At 42.1% G+C, this 17,116-nt stretch overlaps 1 protein-coding gene across 1 annotated transcript in view; it reads right to left on the bottom strand.

Moving 5' to 3' along the window:
• Positions 1-17,116, bottom strand: part of cspg5a (chondroitin sulfate proteoglycan 5a) — a 94,164-nt gene that overhangs the window by 12,921 nt on the left and 64,127 nt on the right. Inside the window, exons 4-5 of the mRNA XM_020935790.2 lie at positions 17,049-17,051; positions 2,253-2,406 (exon numbers count right to left, since the gene is read on the bottom strand). Of these exons, the coding sequence (XP_020791449.1) occupies positions 2,253-2,406; positions 17,049-17,051 (157 nt within the window). The remainder of the gene's footprint in view (positions 1-2,252; positions 2,407-17,048; positions 17,052-17,116) is intronic.

Genomic DNA, 17,116 nt, shown 5'->3' with positions numbered 1-17,116 from the left:
CCATGCATAATTTTTAGGGTGACCAGATGTTCATATTTACCCGGGACAGTCTCAGTTTTGAGGCCTGTGTTCCCTGTCCCAGCAGATTTATCTAAAACCAATGATTAGTACCAGTTTTAAACAAGAAATGCCCCAAGTGTCCCTAGTTTTGACCTGCCAACAGTAAAGAGAGGCATAAATTGTCACTTGTTTTAGGTTTAAACAGAAAAGCTGCTTAAAATCACCAAAACACAAGGAAAATGTGACTATACTGACTCACATGTTAGTCATGAATGGGCCAAGTGCAGAACAATTTTCCTTCATTACGCACTCGTTTCACAATTTTATTATTACCTACTAACCCAAACCAGGGTGTCCCAGTTTTTGATTTTGAAATTCTGGTCACTGTAATCATTTTAGGACTACAAAAATGTGCATAGCCTTCTGCAGTATTAACAATTCCTACTTTTTTATATATAAAAGTCCCGGCCCATGTTTATAAGGTCAGCTGTTATTCAAGGGTAAGGCAGGGCAGTTTCAGCTCCTCACTCAGTGTCTAAAACACTTGTAAACTGTGTATAAAAACACTAACGTTAGACTGATTCATGAGCAGGTTTGAGTTAAATTTATGATATATTTTGGTTTATGGGCTTGGAGATATTTAAGATGTAGAGAATTAGCGTATGTATGAAAATTTCGTTGAATTATTGTCGGACAATTTATTCCTGGTTTTCCCTTTTTGTATTCAGGGTTCCTACAGGTTTCTTCAAGTTAAAGTCAACCTTTTTAAGACCTTTTTAAGACCACTTATATAAAAACTTAATACCTATTTCATGGCCTATTTCAGAGACCTGCTGCATATCCAGACGCTTTTTGTCGCACGTTTAAAAATCTATGTTATTAGGTTCTTTTTTCAGATCAAGGGTTTGTTTTTCATACCTGACAGTTTCGACTGCTCACTAGCGGTCTTCCTCAGAGTGGTCACGTGATGTTGCTGTGACGTGTCCGGTCAGCTGATTTATACAGGTTTAAAACGGACGTTTAAAAAATCGTTAAAAGACTGAAAAAGCGTGTAGTGTGTGGCGGCCTTTACACTGTTAAGTTGTTTTTTAACACTGGTTACGTTATGCCGGACATACTCTGCAATACTTCCGACTGTTTCACTCAGCTCCAGCTCAAACTGTACGACCTAATCAAAAGGTTTAAAAGTTCACAGCTCATGATTCATGTTCTCACTCTATACGAGCTACTTCAACAGTGCGAAACCTGCATGAGAGGTGATCTGATTGTCGATCGGGAGCTGGTCATAAGGTATTAATCAGTTCTGGTTACCCCATGTTTACTACACGAAGCATTACACAAGATTAAGACAAAACTCGGCCTGATTGCACGAGTGAAAAATCGGCTCAAAAAAGGCCAAAAATTGCACAACATACATGCGGCTTTAGCAGTTACTTATTCCATGCTGGGAATATGGGGAATAGAGAGACTCTTACCCATAACCCCAGCATGGAACGGGCTCTGGTAACATAAAACCAACGTTAAGAAACAACATAACGGCATTAATCAAACTTTGAGTTCTGCTGAGATTTTCTTTGATTTTACACACTTTTGCTGAGCTTGCTGCTTGTGCTGCTGTAGCGCGTGATCTTCAGTGACATGTTTGGAGTAATCTGACCCGGGGCTGCGTCGCGTTCTCAATTATCGGGTCCGCCGCTCTTTATTTAGGCTGCGTTATTTAACCAAATAATGATGGTTGACAAATTAAACTTTTGAGGAGAAGTGCGATATCGAGAAGTTACATACTGTATAAATTTTATGACCCAGATATAAAAATTCTACTTTTTCAAGTCTTTTTAAGGTATTATTTCCAAATTCATACATTTTTTAAGACTTAGAGAGCTTTTTAAGACACTGTAGGAACCCTGGTATTATATGTAACACTGTGTTGTATGTAGGTGTATGTATTATTTTTGTTTGATTCTGCATCAGTTCTTCAAAAGACTGTAACAGCTCTAGATTTTCATTTGGTATAGTCTATGATGCTTCTGGCTCCATGATAAAAGATCCACTTGCTGGCTGCTTTCTACTATTGCAACCTCAAAAAACTCTATTTCTCCAATTCACAGCCACCTTGCTCATGGCATTCCCACCTCGTATCAGACCAGAATACTCATGCCCATGCATTAGGGGTCAAAGGTCAGCCAGAGGGTCGCGGGCGGGGTCGGGGAGATGCAGGAGAGGGGTGAAGAGAGAGGCAAGAACCACGTTACCTGACAGATAATGTTATCATAGTAAGCCAATGCACGGGCATGGGGGACGTTAGGAGGGGTGTCGCACAGTTTCCTTACATTTGGGTGGGAGCCCTCAGCGATGGTGGACAGGGAGAAATTGTCATTGTGCTGCTCCGATGAAGGCCTGTACTTACTGCAGAGAGAGAGAAAGAGGGAGGGAGGGAGGGAGGGAGGGGGAGAGAGGAAGAGAGCAGGAGGGAGTGAGATGGAAGTTAGGGGTATGGAGGGAGGGAGACAGGGGAGAAGAATGGGACACATTTTGGGAAGAGATTGTCAAAGAAGGAGGTGAAAGAAGTAGGGATGGAGGGAGGTGAGAAAAAGAGCAAGAAGTTAGCATAATTGCAAAACCAGTGTATGATTTAAACAAAATGTATTGCAAAAATACATGAATACAAAAAATAAACAACGGAGTTCAACAGGGACTGCTCTGGTTCAGGAAGTCCATACATAGTTTCTGGGAAAAACATGTGTTAAAGAGCCAATGTTACGCTATTTTCTGATCTATGTTATAATCTTGTTTTCTCGTGAAAAACTTACCTGGAGTTGTGTTCAAACATGATTAACAAATCAATCCTGCACATTTAGGCAGAGTTTTTCTCTCAAGTAAAAAGCACTCTGTTCCACCTTGACCTGCCGCAGGTTCTGGGGCGGTCTGCAGCCAAGTGTGAAATGGCTGGGATGAAGAACAGCTCCTCCAAATCCAAGGACATGGTTCTCGACTGGAACAAGGTGGCTTGCCCTCTGCAGATGGGTGCTTCAAGCGGAAGAGTTCAAGTATCTCGGGGTCTTGTTCACGAGTGAGGGGAGGATGGAGCGTGAGATTGACAGGTGGATCGGTGCAGTGCTGGCAGTGATGCAGTCGCTGTATAGAACCATTGTGGTGAAGAGGGAGCTGAGCCCAAAGGTGATGGTCATGAGCTTTGGGTAATGACTGAAAGAACAAGATCGCAGATACAAACGGGCAAAATGAGTTTCCTCCGCAGGGTGGCTGGGCGCTCCCTTAGGAGGGTCCCCAGGGAGCAACTTCAGCTGGCTCCCTGGGGACGTGTTCGGGTTATGTCCCACCAGGAGGAGGCCCCGGGGAAGACCCAGGACACGCTGGATGGACTATGTTTCTGTGCTGGGCTGGGAACGCCTTAGGGTCCCCCCGAAGGAGCTGGAGGAAGTATCTGAAGTGAAGAAAGTCTGGGAGTCCTTGCTTAGACTGCTACCCTCGTGACCCGGCTCCAGATAAGTGGAAGAAGATGTTCCACCTTGTTATGTCATGTGGTAACACAAGAAGTGCTCCATTATGTTCAAATTCCATTCACTTCATTTGGATAATTTTAGCACTGGGAATGCCAAACTGAACAAAAGGTAAAATGTAGCTGTTGACTCAACTACCGCTTGATGACATCACAAGGTGGAACAGAGCAGTTTGAGCTTTGGAGATGTAGACAGACTAATAACACAGAATTATTCAAACATTTGTGAATGAAACAAAACACACCTCCAGGTTTTTGCATGTTTTTGATGAGGTAACAACATTATAACTTGGCCAAGAGTCAAGTTTGTGTAATATAGGACCTTTTAAAGCAACCACTTTATGAATATTAGTCAGTACATAGTTAGTTAGCCACCCCAATGCCTTTGAACCCTTAATATTAATTTTTAATGAATCTATGGAAAAAATGATTGGAAAATTGACTTCCATAACCAGAACAGACTTTTGGGCTCTATACTAATATGAATTAGAGATGCACGGATGGGCTATTTTTTCATCCGCAACAGCAACACAAAACTCATCATCCGCCCGCTATCCATTTGCACCCAAGGTTTTGACAAATTTTCAAAAACGCACTCGCCCTCCATCCGCCGATTTTAGATTTTAGAACAATCATACAGCAAACAAACTAAGGAGCCTCGAAAAAAAATGCTAACTCTCTAGCTCATTCATTCCAAAATTCACTCAACGTGCATACCATATTTTTTGGACTATCAGATGTGCTCTTAAGCCTCCAACCCCATCAAAAAACAACTGCGTGCCCCACAATCCAGAGCGCCCTATACACAAATCCACTCAGGTGTCCCAGCATGACTTCAGTAAATTACAAAGCCACACCACCTGCACACGGCGTAGACAGCGACCGCACAGCGAAACACACCCGCAGCCACACTCATCACTCCACACGGACGAGGAACGGAACGGAGGAACGAACCAAAAAAGCGAGTGCAATGTGCCACTTCTAGACACAACTGAACAATTGAGTCACTGCGAACACGCCGACAATCCAGCGATCCCAGACAGCACCCTCCCTACACGCCACAACTGAACAAAGCCCAGAGTCACCGTGAACGCACCAACAAAGTCCAACTGACCCATCCAAGTGTTGTGTTTCGTTTAAAGTTCGTTGCGGTTTATTTGTGAAAAGTTCGCAAATAGACCATTTAATGACAAGTTTTCTGACTAGGCTATTTTTTAACCTTCTTACTACAAGCATAGACTGTACTGTTTTTTCAGATGTAGGTAACAATACATAACAATATAGGCTATATATAATATTTTTTAATTTGAGTAGTTAAACCACCACCCGCCCAAATTTAATTACAATATTATTTTTCGTCACGTCATCTGCCCGACCCGCGGTTTAGCCATGGATACCGCGGCTGTAACCGCAATCCGTGCATCTCTAAACTCTAAACTGTCAGCAATATATTCTTATATCATTGTACTGTACATTTTTGCAGCAATTTTTCATTTTTCTCTCACCAGCCAAGTTACATAAAACCCACCACTTGCTTGTTTCATCTCATGTGAAGACTGTGGGACTTCCCTGTGGTCGGGGCTGCTCTGAACAGCCTTTGAAAAGCTGCTGTTTCTAATGGCTTTGAAGCACCATGTTTATCGAGAGTCTTAATGAGGTCAGTGTTTCAGAAAAAAAAATCTGTCAAATCTGCACAAGTTGCTGTATTCGTGTCTCTCATCCTATCTGTCTCACCAAAGAATTAAACGAAGAATTAAAGGACCTGTACTCAGTTTTTTCCCCATGTATTTGAGAAACTATGTCTTATCCCAGAACATATATTGTATAAGCAGCTCTTGAGGTCAAAGTAAGTCCACTGTGTACTGTCTGTATCTAATTATAAAGCATTTATTGTCTGAGATTCAAGAACGGGCTCAATTAACGCTTACGTCACAAAAGCGGCAGACGTTTGGAAACATGCGGATGACGACTCCCTTTGGGTTTTGTTGGCGATAGTAACAAAATCTGGTAAAACTAAGAAAATGGCCTGGTTTTCTTCAACTAGATGTCATTGTATTCTTTCTTTTCCCTTAAATTGTGTATTATAATTGGAAATCTTTGGCGGATTGTGAAGACGCTGCGGCTGAATCCACGGTTTTATCACATGCCCAGTGCAGGGAACTACACCGGAAGTCGTCATCCGCGTGTTTCCAAACGACTTTGGGTAAGCGTGAACAGGGCATACTCCGTGCGTAGCATATACTAGTCCATTGCAAAAAAATTCCAATATCATGAAAAAGTTCCTGGCTGACATTTCTGTTTAAAATATATTTTTTAAAATTGATTTTATGTAATATTTTCAGAGACACAGGACTCAAATGTGTCACGACTCAATATAATACTGTATATGGACTTGACTTTCGGAAATGAGAGACAAAAAAAATATTGAACTTTTTCATGTTATTGTAATTTTTTGCAATAGACTATTAGTAGTTGTTATGTGATGGCAAAAACGCATCACTTGGACTACTGCAAACTATTTAAAGGGCCCATATTTGTTTCATTCACACATGTTTAACACATGAGCCCTGCATATTTAGGCTGAGTTCTTCTCTCAAACTGAAAATATTCTGCGCCACCTTGTGATGTCATGTGATAATACAGGAAGTGTTCCACTGTGATTTTAAACTTCATACACCTTCACTGGAATCATTTGGATGATTTCAGCCCTGGAATTACCAATCTCTACTGAACTAAAGGTAAAACATACTGTAGCTGTTAACATGAAAACTAGCACCACATGACATCACAAGGTTAAACAGAGCATTTTGAGCTTTGGAGATGGAGACAAACTCATAATAATGGGTCACTCAAACGTGTGAATGAAACGAAACACAGCTCCAGGCAGAGTCTTACATTTGATGGATACCCACAAAAAGTGGCTGAAACGGGTGGGTTTTATGTTTACGGAATGTTACAGGCGCGTATGCAGGTGGGTAGTGATTACACACGGGCAGGTCAGGTGAATCAAATGAACGACAAACGAGAGAAAAATATTTGACGTGCATCCAGGACGTCTGTTGCCCTGGAAACAAATGACATTTCCCGGTCTTTTCCCGGTACGATGGACCAGGCTGCGAGAGACTTTAGTGGATTTATTACATAAAACCATCAGCGGAGGAGATCGGCTCAACTGTGGTCCTGGTTCAGTCCTGGTTTAGTCCTGGTTTAGTCCTGGTCCAGTCCTGGTTTAGTCCTGGTTTAGTCCTGGTCCAGTCCTGGTCCAGTCCTGGTTTAGTCCTGGTCCAGTCCTGGTGTAGTAGTCCTGGTCCAGTCCTGGTGTAGTCCTGGTCCAGTCCTGGTGTAGTACTGGTCCAGTCCTGGTGTAGTCCTGGTCCAGTGCTGGTGAAGTACTGGTTTAGACCTGGTTTAGTCCTGGTCAAGTCCTGGTGTCATCCAGGTTCAGTCCTGGTGTAGTACTGGTTTAGACCAGGTTTAGTCCTGGTCCAGTCCTGGTTAAGTCCTGGTCCAGTCCTGGTGTTAGTACTGGTCCAGTCCTGGTGTAATTCCTGGTTTAGTCCTGGTGTAGTCCTGGTCCAGTCCTGGTGTAGTCCTGGTTAAGTCCTGGTGTAGTCCTGGTCCAGTCCTGGTGTAGTCCTGGTTAAGTCCTGGTGTAGTTCTGGTCCAGTCCTGGTGTAGTCCTGGTTAAGTCCTGGTGTAGTTCTGGTCCAGTCCTGGTGTAGTCCTGGTTCAGTCCTGGTTAGTCCTGGTTAAGTCCTGGTGTAGTTCTGGTCCAGTCCTGGTGTAGTACTGGTGGCTCTGCAGTTGCGGTGTGTATATATTTATAATCTGCTAATGACACGGCGTAGGTTCAGTGCTGGTTTAGTCCTGGTTTCGTTCTGGACTATCGGGCTGTCGGACTAACGGGCTTGACCCTGATTTCCCGGGTTAACGGGCGAGCGTGGTGCTGTACTGCGCAGGTGCGGGCGGGGCGCGTCTCCATAAACGGACCCATGCAGGACTCTGGTGGTAAAACAGGAAGTGCTCCACTGTGTTTTTAACCTCCATACACCTTCACTCGAATCATTTGGATGATTTTCACTGGTTTATAATGTCTTAAAGCTCACAAGGAAACTTTAAAATGAACTGGTTCCATTTTGCAAGTTTTTGAAAAAGTTAAAATGGAGTAGATGATTTTCACAGTTTTTATGGCATTCATTATAGTGAAAGTAGTAAGTCATCTTTTTTTTTTTTTTTTTTTCTTTACTGTCACAAACGGTTTTACTTAAAATGTGATCCAACTTTTTTCCACTTCTCACTTGTTGGTTTTACACACACTCGTCGGAGGAGCCATCTTTCTTTTCCGGGCGTTTTAGCTCTTTTCTGGTGCGATGGCTGGAATCACAGAGCAGATGGAGAGTGGGAGTTTTGACAGCCGACGCGACATGTCCGCCTCTCATTCTCCTCTCCTCTTCCTCGTCTCTGTCCTCCTCTCCTTTCCTTTCTCCTCGCTTCCACCATGTCTCTTCTCCTCATCCTTGTTTCCTCTCTCCTTCATCATCTCCTTTTTTCCTCCTCATCCCTTCTTCTTTTCTCATCCTTGTCTGCTCTCTCCTTATTTGTCTCCTCTCTACAATCTTGTCTCCTCTCTTCCTTCTTGTCTCCACTTTCCTTCCTGGTTTCGTCTCTCCTTCCTCGTCTCTCTTTCTTTGTTCCCTTTTTCCTCCTCTCATGCTCCTTTGTCTTGTCTTTCACCTCTCTCGCATCTCTATCCTTGTCTCCTCTCCTCCCTTATCCCCTCTCTCCTTGCTTGTCTCCTTGTCTCTCTCCTTTCTCATCTCCTCTCTCCTTTCTTGTCTCCTCACTCATTCATCCTCTCATTTCGTCCTCCTTGTCTCTTCTCTTCATCCTCATCTCCTTTCTCACCTTTCCTTGCTCATTTCCTCTCTCCTTCCTTGTCTCCTCTCTCTTTCATCCTCCTATTCCTTCCCTACTTGTCTCCTCTCCTCCCTTATCTCTCTCCTTTCTCCTCTCCTCTCCCATATCTCCTTCCTTGTCTCATCTCTCCTGGCTCCTTTCCTCTCTCCTTTCTTGTCTCCTCCCTCCTTCATCTTGTCATTTTCCATCCTCATTTCCTATCCTTCCTTGACTCTTCTCTCTCCTTTTTTCCTTCTTCATCACATCTGTTCTTCCTTGTTTCCTCACTCCTTCATCCTCACATTCCTTCCTAGTTGTTTCTTCTAGTCATCCTCTCCTTCCTTAACTCCTCTCCTTTTTCCTTCTTTTTCTCATCTCTCCTTCCTTGTCTCCTTATCTTGCTTTCTCTCTCCTCTTTCCTCCTTTGTCACATCTCTCCTTCCTCTTTTTTCCTCTTCTTCCTTCCGCTTCCTCATCTCCTCTCTCCTTCCTTGTCTCCTCACTCCTTCATCCTCCCATTCCTTCCTGCTTGTCTCTTCTAGTCATCCTCTCCTTCCTTGATTCCTCTCCCTCCTTTTTCCCTTCTTTGTATCATCCCTCCTTCCTTGTCTCCTTATCTGTCTCCTTCTTCCTCATCTTCTCTCTCCTTCATCCTCTCATTTTTTGTCTCCTTGTCTCTTCATCCTCATCTCCTTTCTCACCTCTCCTTATTTATTTCCTCTCTCCTTTCTTGTTTCCTCCCTCCTCCATCTTCTCATTCCCATTCTCATTTCCTATCCTTCCTTGAATCCTCTGCCTTCTTTTTCCTTCTTTGTCACATCTCTCCTTCCTTGTCTCCTCACTCCTTCATCCTCTCATTCCTTCCTAGTCATCCTCTCCTTCCTTGATTCCTCTCCCTCCTTTTCCCTTCTTTGTATCATCCCTCCTTCCTTCCTCATCTTCTCTCTCCTTCATCCTCTCATTTTTTGTCTCCTTGTCTCTTCATCCTCATCTCCTTTCTCACCTCTCCTTATTTATTTCCTCTCTCCTTTCTTGTTTCCTCCCTCCTCCATCTTCTCATTCCCATTCTCATTTCCTATCCTTCCTCCTATTCATCCTCTCGTTCCTTCCTAGTCATCCTCTCCTTCCTTGATTCCTCTCCCTCCTTTTTCCTTCTTTGTATCACCCCTCCTTCCTTGTTTCCTTATCTCTGTCCTCCTTCCTCATCTTCTCGTTCCTTCTTTGTCTCCTCACTCCTTCATCCTCTCATTTTTGTCTCCTTGTCTGTTCATCCTCATCTCCTTTCTCACCTCTCCTTATATATCTCCTTTCTTGTTTCCTCCCTCCTCCATCTTCTCATTTCCTATCCTTCCTTGATTTCTTGTCCCTCCTTTTTCCTTCTTTGTCTCATCTCTCCTTCCCTGTCTCCTTATCTATTTCTCTCCTTTCACTCCTTCATCCTTTCCTTTTTTGTCTCCTTGTCTCTTCATCCTCATCTCCTTTCTCATCTCTCCTTATTCTTCATACTCCTTCCTTATCTCCTCTCTCCCTCCTTTGTCCTTCTTTGTCTCATCCTCATCTCTCCTCCTTTGTCTCGTCACCTTTCCTCTCTCTCTCTCTCATCAGGTCTCTCACAGCTGTATGTAGGTCACCCCCTTCTTCCTCCTCTCTCTCTCCATCCCTCCATCCATCCATCCCTCCCTCCCTCAGCGCGGCCCCTCCCCCCTCTGCTCTCACTGCCCTACTTTCGGCTGGATCCGCGCGCCATGACATCACCGTTGTCGCTTTCTCCGCTGCGGCGCTTTTTAAACCCACCGGTCCCGATCCCCTCCTCGGTCACGGATGCTAAAAATAGTTACGACAAAAACCCAGAATGCACCTGTTGGGTTTTCCGGGTCGTCTCTTCCACAAGTACATGAGGTGTTTTGTGTTCCTTTGGGTGTATTTGCAGGAGTAACGTGGGTTTGATAAGATTATATTTTAAACTCCCTGCGACAAGTTGAGCTACTAAAACACAATTAAGATCATTATATTTAAAATTAATAACAACTTAAAATTTTTGTCTCAGGTTTGGCAAATTTTACTTCCTGGAAATCGTGACATCACTCTAGGGAATTCCATAACTGTTACCTAGCAACCATGTATAACATCAAGCCTAAACTCCTCTAATGTGCACCAAAATTATGATGATTTTATTAATATTTTATGATTATTTGACAATTAACTAAAAACACAATTTTATTATGTTGTTGTTGATATTGTTGTTGAATTTTATTATGTTGTTGTTGATATTGTTGTTGAATTTTATTATGTTGTTGTTGATAAAAATGTGTTTCATGTCTGTAAATTGTGCCGAAATTTTGGACAGAATTCTCAGTGTGATGTCAACAATATGGAACTCTCTACTTTCTGTAATTTTCAGCATATTTTTCAACTTTTCTTCACAAATTACTTGATTGGTGTAGAGTTATAGTTTACATTTTCAATTGGTATTATCCCATCCACATTTGTACATATTCGTGTCGTTTTCGTTGCAGATGCGGTGTTCGTTCACACTAATCCGATGGAAAACAGCTCAAGACGGAACGATCTGGTGCCGCCAGCTCCCACAAATTCATCTGAGTACAGATCTGTGTGGACGCCTGAAAACGCTGACGTCACTGTGACTTGCTCCTTCCTGATTCGCTGGGTTCATGACATCGGTCATGTGACGCTATTGCGGAAAACAGTTTATGAAAAGACTCGTCTTAAAATCAGCTGCTGCAACTTATTAGTGTTTCAGGCAGTTTCATGTTAAAGCGAGTTATAGTTAGATCTATAGGTCTATGCGTATGATTTGCAGATGTGTAATCTCTGAAAAGTTTAACATAAACCATCTCCAACGTGACAAAAGCACAGGACACTCACCATCAGCAGAACACCCCTGTGTTACAGAAAGAACACTCATATTCCTCTGAGCCGTGTCCACATCAGCGCACAAGGAGTGATCTGTTTTTGAGCACTTAGTTCTTGTTGTTGTGAAGAATAATAACAACTGCAAACCATTTACTAAATTTTTTTGGTCTATAAGGCACACCGGATTATAAGGTGCAATATCAATAATGTTGAATTCTCTTGTTAATTTTCGTATAAGGTGCACTGGATTATAAGGCGCATTAAGCAAAATAAACAGACGACACTTGAGACTGAGCCTTAGTCCAGGCGTCCATGATCCATTGACAGATTGTGGTGTAATTCGCCCGGTGTTGCCTCCCTGTCTTGGTGAATGTGGATTATGAATGTGAATGTGAGTGGATCATTGAAATGTGGTTTTTGTTTTTTTTCCCTACGAGGACGACTCAAATATACATTGAGTAATAATGTGTTTAATGCAGCTTTGCCACATTTGTTTACGTTTTAGAGAAACAAAACTTAAAACCACATGGCTCATTTGCATAAACTATAAATACTGAAAAAAACAGCTTGCTCCTTGTGCACTGATGCAGTTCAGCTCCTGTTGGACTAAAGGACATGACTCAGTGGAACATGTGTGTTCTTTCTGTGACAGAGGATGTATATCTATCAATCTATATCTATGTATCTATCTATCTATCTATCTATCTATCTCTCTCTCTCTCTCTCTCTCTCTCTCTCTCTCTCTCTCTCTCTCTCTCTCTCTCTCTCTATATATATATATATATATATATATATATATATATATATATATATATATATATATATACACATATACATAAAAAAAAAAAAAAAATGTGTTTCTCACCTTCCACGGTGGTTGGTCTCTCACCCTCATTCAGCTCGGGTCGTCTACTAGAGGCCTGGGAGCTTGAGAGTTTTGCGCAGTATCTTTGCTGTTCCCAGTACTGCACTTTTCTGGACTGACATGTCCATTGTTTTTCCCGGTATCTGTTGTAGCCACTTCCAGTTTGGGGGTTACAGCCCCGAGTGTCCGATCACCACAGGCACCACTGATGTCTTCACTTTCCAGGCTCTCTCCAGCTCTTCCTTGTGCCCCTGGTATTTCTCTAGCTTCTCGTGTTCCTTTTTCCTGATATTACCATCGCTTTGTATTGCGATGTCAACCACCACGGCTCTGCTCTGTTTCTTATCCACCACCACTATGTCTGGTTGGTTGCCATCACCATCCTGTCAGTCTGTATCTGGAAGTCCCACAGGATCTTGGCTCGGTCATTCTCCACAACCTTTGGAGGTGTTTCCACCTTGATCCTGGGGTTTCCAGCCTGTACTCTGCACAGATGTTTCTGTACACTATGCCCGCCACTTGGTTATGTCGCTCCATGTATGCTTTCCCTGCCAGCATCTTACACCCTGCAGTTATGTGCTGGACTGTCTCAGGAGCTTCTTTGCACAGTCTACACCGTGGGTCTTGTCTGGTGTGGTAGATGCGAGACATATATATATATATATATATATATATATATATATATATATATATATATATATATATATATATATATATAGGAGCTGGAGAGAGCCTGTGGCATCAGTGGTGCCTGTGGTGATCGAAGCACTCGGGGCTGTAACCCCCAAACTGGAAGAGGCTACAACAGATACCGGGAAAAACAACGGACATGTCAGTCCAGAAAAGTGCAGTACTGGGAACAGCAAAGATACTGTGCAGAACTCTCAAGCTCCCAGGCCTCTGGTAGAGGACCCGAGCTGAATGAGGGTGAGAGACCTACCACCGTGGAAGGTGAGAAACACATTTTTTTTTTTTTTAGATAGATAGATAGATAGATAGATATGATATGAATGACATATATTTCTGCTCCTGACACCGAACTAAACTTCACTATTTACTTTTTTTTTTTTTCCAGATTTTCACTTTTTAACGCACCAATGACAATATCCATGCAATGTAGAGACTTTATAGCCAAGTTTATGACAAAGGTGTACAGGCATCTTGGAAACTCTTAGTGCATACTAAGGACATAACAATATCTGAATCGCTCAGTGCGATACTTTCATGGAGGCTAACAAAATTGTGAATATGTAACTTTTTCCTTTTAAAATGCATTGATAAAACTTTGGTTCTGTCATAATCCAAAGAACTAAGACTTAAAAGTGCTTATAACTGTTATGTCCTCTAAAACTCCTAAAACTTTAAAATTTACACCTTTTTTCACTGTTATTTAACAAGTGAGATGTACATTTCTTGTTAATTAATTTAAGTATCTTATTGTTTTCTGTTTTTTAGTAGTTTCATTGTGACTTTGACTGATTGTCCTTGTATATTCTATGTTTTTGAAGAGCACTTTGGCCAGCTTGTTTTGGCCAAGTGTTTTATAAATAAAGTTGGTATGGTTTGGTTATTTCTTCATGCATTACAATGAAAACGAAGCAAAGAATCATGGTCTATGTAGTTCCCTCAGTTTTTGAGCTATAGTGCTGCACTGTAACTATTGACTGAAGCAAAGAGACTTGTAATTCGATAGTCCATGATATCATTGTGAGACCTTTGTCGATACGATATCACGATATTTCGGTTATATTTACATCCCTAATGTATACCCGGCCGTGACTTAAGCTGCACGCTAGTTAGTCCTCCTGCAATCTCTTCTGTGTGTCTAACTCGATCACATTTGCATGGAGCCCACGCCTCGACTCATCCACCGCTGCTCCGTTACCATGGAGATGGCGGAGGCTAACACACGGCTAGCTCAACGCAACCCCCAACGCAGCTGCAGCCTTTCATGTGCACTGAGAGGACACTCGCTTTCAGTCTACCGTGAAAATGGATCTCACTCTGCCATATATATACAGTACAACCACAATCATTCACTTTGGACAGAAAACAAAGCCTGCGTTCAGGAACTTCTCCACAACTTTCTAGATCGCCCATAAAAGCAGGAGGCAGGTCAGACTTTTATGGTGAGATGTTCAGGTAGCAATTTTCTTACAGTCTGAGAGTCTACGTCTGGGTTGACAAAGGTCCTATATTACTCAAAATGGACTCTTGTGAAGCTTTAAGTCATGTCATAATGCTGTTACCTCATCAAAAACCAACCTGGAGTCATGTTTTGTTTCATTTACACATGTTTGAGTCTGCATCTCCAATGCTCAGAATGCTCAGTTCCAACTAGTAATGTCATGAATCGGTAGTTTTCGAGTGAACTTCCGCATGTTACTTTTTATATTTTGTTCAGTAGAGACGGGAAATTCCAGGGCTGAAATCATCTAATAGGCTCTATTCACGCTCACGCCACAAACCATTTTGTGACTGTTTGCAGTAAGTAAGTCTGACAAAATCTAAGAAAAATGAGAAAATGTCCCAGTTTTCTTCAACTCCATGTTATTGTATTGTTCCATTATGTTTGGTTAATCAATAATTACAACTATGCCCCAGTTTTCATCATTACCCACTGACACACAACTCCGAGCGCACTGGGTACATATGATTTCCACTGTCACGGAAATCCTGGAAAAGTCATGGAAACTGAAAATGTTATTTTCCAGGCCTAGAAAAGTCATGGAATTTTGTAAATTTATTGAAAGTTTTAGAAAAGTCATGGAATTTTAGTATCGATTTCACGCAACTACAGCGTTCTGATAAGTTCTCATGAGGCTATTCTGATTATCTCCGAACATCTGCTCCTTTTGTTTAAAAGAGACGACAATAAATGCACTGACAGGATTTTGAATGTTAAAAAAATATAATCCCAAACCATAAGGTGAATGGAATGCAGTAATGTGGCATTACAGGGTGAAAATTTTTTTTTTACTCAGTACAAATGGCAGTGAGGCGCGTCACAATGCTTTTTTAACCTGGATTGAAGTGGTTGGTTTTTAATTTTTCTTCATACAAATTTGCCGTGATATCCTAGATTCCAATTCCCAGTCCAAGATTAGTCCAGGGTTCGTCCTGGTTTAGTCCTGGTTTAGACCTGGTTTAGACCTGGTTTAGACCTGGTTTAGACCTGGTTTAGTCCTGGTTTAGACCTGGTTTAGTCCTGGTTTAGACCTGGTTTAGTCCTGGTTTAGACCTGGTTTAGTCCTGTTTTACACCTGGTTTAGACCTGGTTTAGTCCTGTTTTACACCTGGTTTAGACCAGGTATTGTCCTGGTTTAGTTTCGTCTTGGTTTAGTCCTGGTTCAGTCAATATACGGCGCAAAAGTTTGGCACAGTCTTCGCACAGTTTTGGTGAGAGTAACTTAAAAGTGCTGCAATAGTAATGTAATGTCTTACATTTTAAATGCAGTAATATTGTAATGTAACAAATTACTTTGAAATGACAGTAACAAGTCATAAATGAAGTAACTTGCCAAAGAGTGTATATGACATCACAAGGTGGAGCAAAGTGTTTATAGTTTGAGAGAAAGGTTTGTGTGTTAAACATGTACAGTATAAATGAAACAAAACACAACTCCAGGTCTGTTTTTGATGATGAAACAGCATGATAACATACATCAGAAAACAGTGTCATATGGGCCCTTTAAGCTCTCTCCAGGGACAGACAGACGAGCAGAAGTCCATTGTTGGAAAGGCTTTATCTGTGGTTAAGCTGTTCCCATTATGTTCCAGTGTATTTGCCACTGGCCACACTTTGGACAGAGCAGGATCCATATTAACATTATCAATAAACGCCGCAGTCCAGTGCATTAACAGCAGCTCAATACCTCACAATGGAGCACTTTACCACCCACAGACTCAGGGCCCCTCCAGCTAAGAGCTCTGTAATGTGGGCAATAAGGCCGTGCTGATAACTATGCATTAAGATAATATACAGGCCCGTTTACATAGTGCTTTATGGAGAGAAATGTGATGTTTGAAGTTGGTGGAGTTGGTTTGATGTCCATTTTTTATATATGTTTTATATATATTAGAATGTTTAAGGGTCATTTGAGTAAATCTTGATAGAGGTTGTGATTCTTTGTCAATTCTGAAGAAAATCTGGTAGCAGGTAGCATAAGAAGCCTGAGTTCTTACTGTTTTTTAAAAAATCAACTACCGTAATTTCCAGACTTTAAGCTGCAACTTTTTTCACACACTTTGAAGCCTGCGACTGGAGGGTTTATCTTCACAGTAGATGCACGCAGCCTGAGTGCAGAAAGCTCCACTGTCTGTGCCCTTAACATGAAGTTGCACTGTTGTCAGAACATTAAAACAGTTTACACCGTGTGATAAAATAAGTTATGATGCTAAATGAACATTAGTGAGGGAGAAACATCTTAATGACCTGTATGTGTTAAATGCAGGTGAGTGCTTAAATGACGAAAAGAAACGTCTCAAACTTCAGCAGCCAGACATCCACTCATACCTGATACACCTATCCCCGCCCCTAGGAGAACCTGAAATCTGCTGAAAATCCCACAAGATACTGACACAATACCAGACAGGACACTTTCTGCAGGAGACATATGTAGTAGAGCATCAAGTGATGGGGGTGCGAGAGAAAGACGAACAGGTGAAGAGATGATGTGCCATTGCAGAGGAAGATGCTGGTTTGATTGTGTTATGAACAGTTATTTTGCGCTTCATGCACACACCATCCTCATGGAAAACACACGAAGAAATCCAGATGATGCGGCTTTTAAGTTAACAGCAAGTGATGTGGCTGTGAAAAAAGAAAATCGAGCTGCTGCACGTGAGCTCGGCATCAGTGAGTCGACGGTGAGACGTTGGCGACGGCAGAGTGACGAACTGACTCAACGCAAAAAGATTAGAAAAGCTTTCAGAGGTGATAAAGTGGACACCTGCGGCTTATA

The sequence above is a fragment of the Boleophthalmus pectinirostris genome, unplaced genomic scaffold, assembly GCF_026225935.1.
Source record: "Boleophthalmus pectinirostris isolate CB_2022bp ecotype Guang Dong unplaced genomic scaffold, ASM2622593v1 HiC_scaffold_6, whole genome shotgun sequence".
Lineage (NCBI taxonomy): Eukaryota > Metazoa > Chordata > Actinopteri > Gobiiformes > Gobiidae > Boleophthalmus > Boleophthalmus pectinirostris.
Note: the sequence above shows the minus strand (reverse complement) of the source record. Positions and strands in the feature narration are given on the sequence as shown.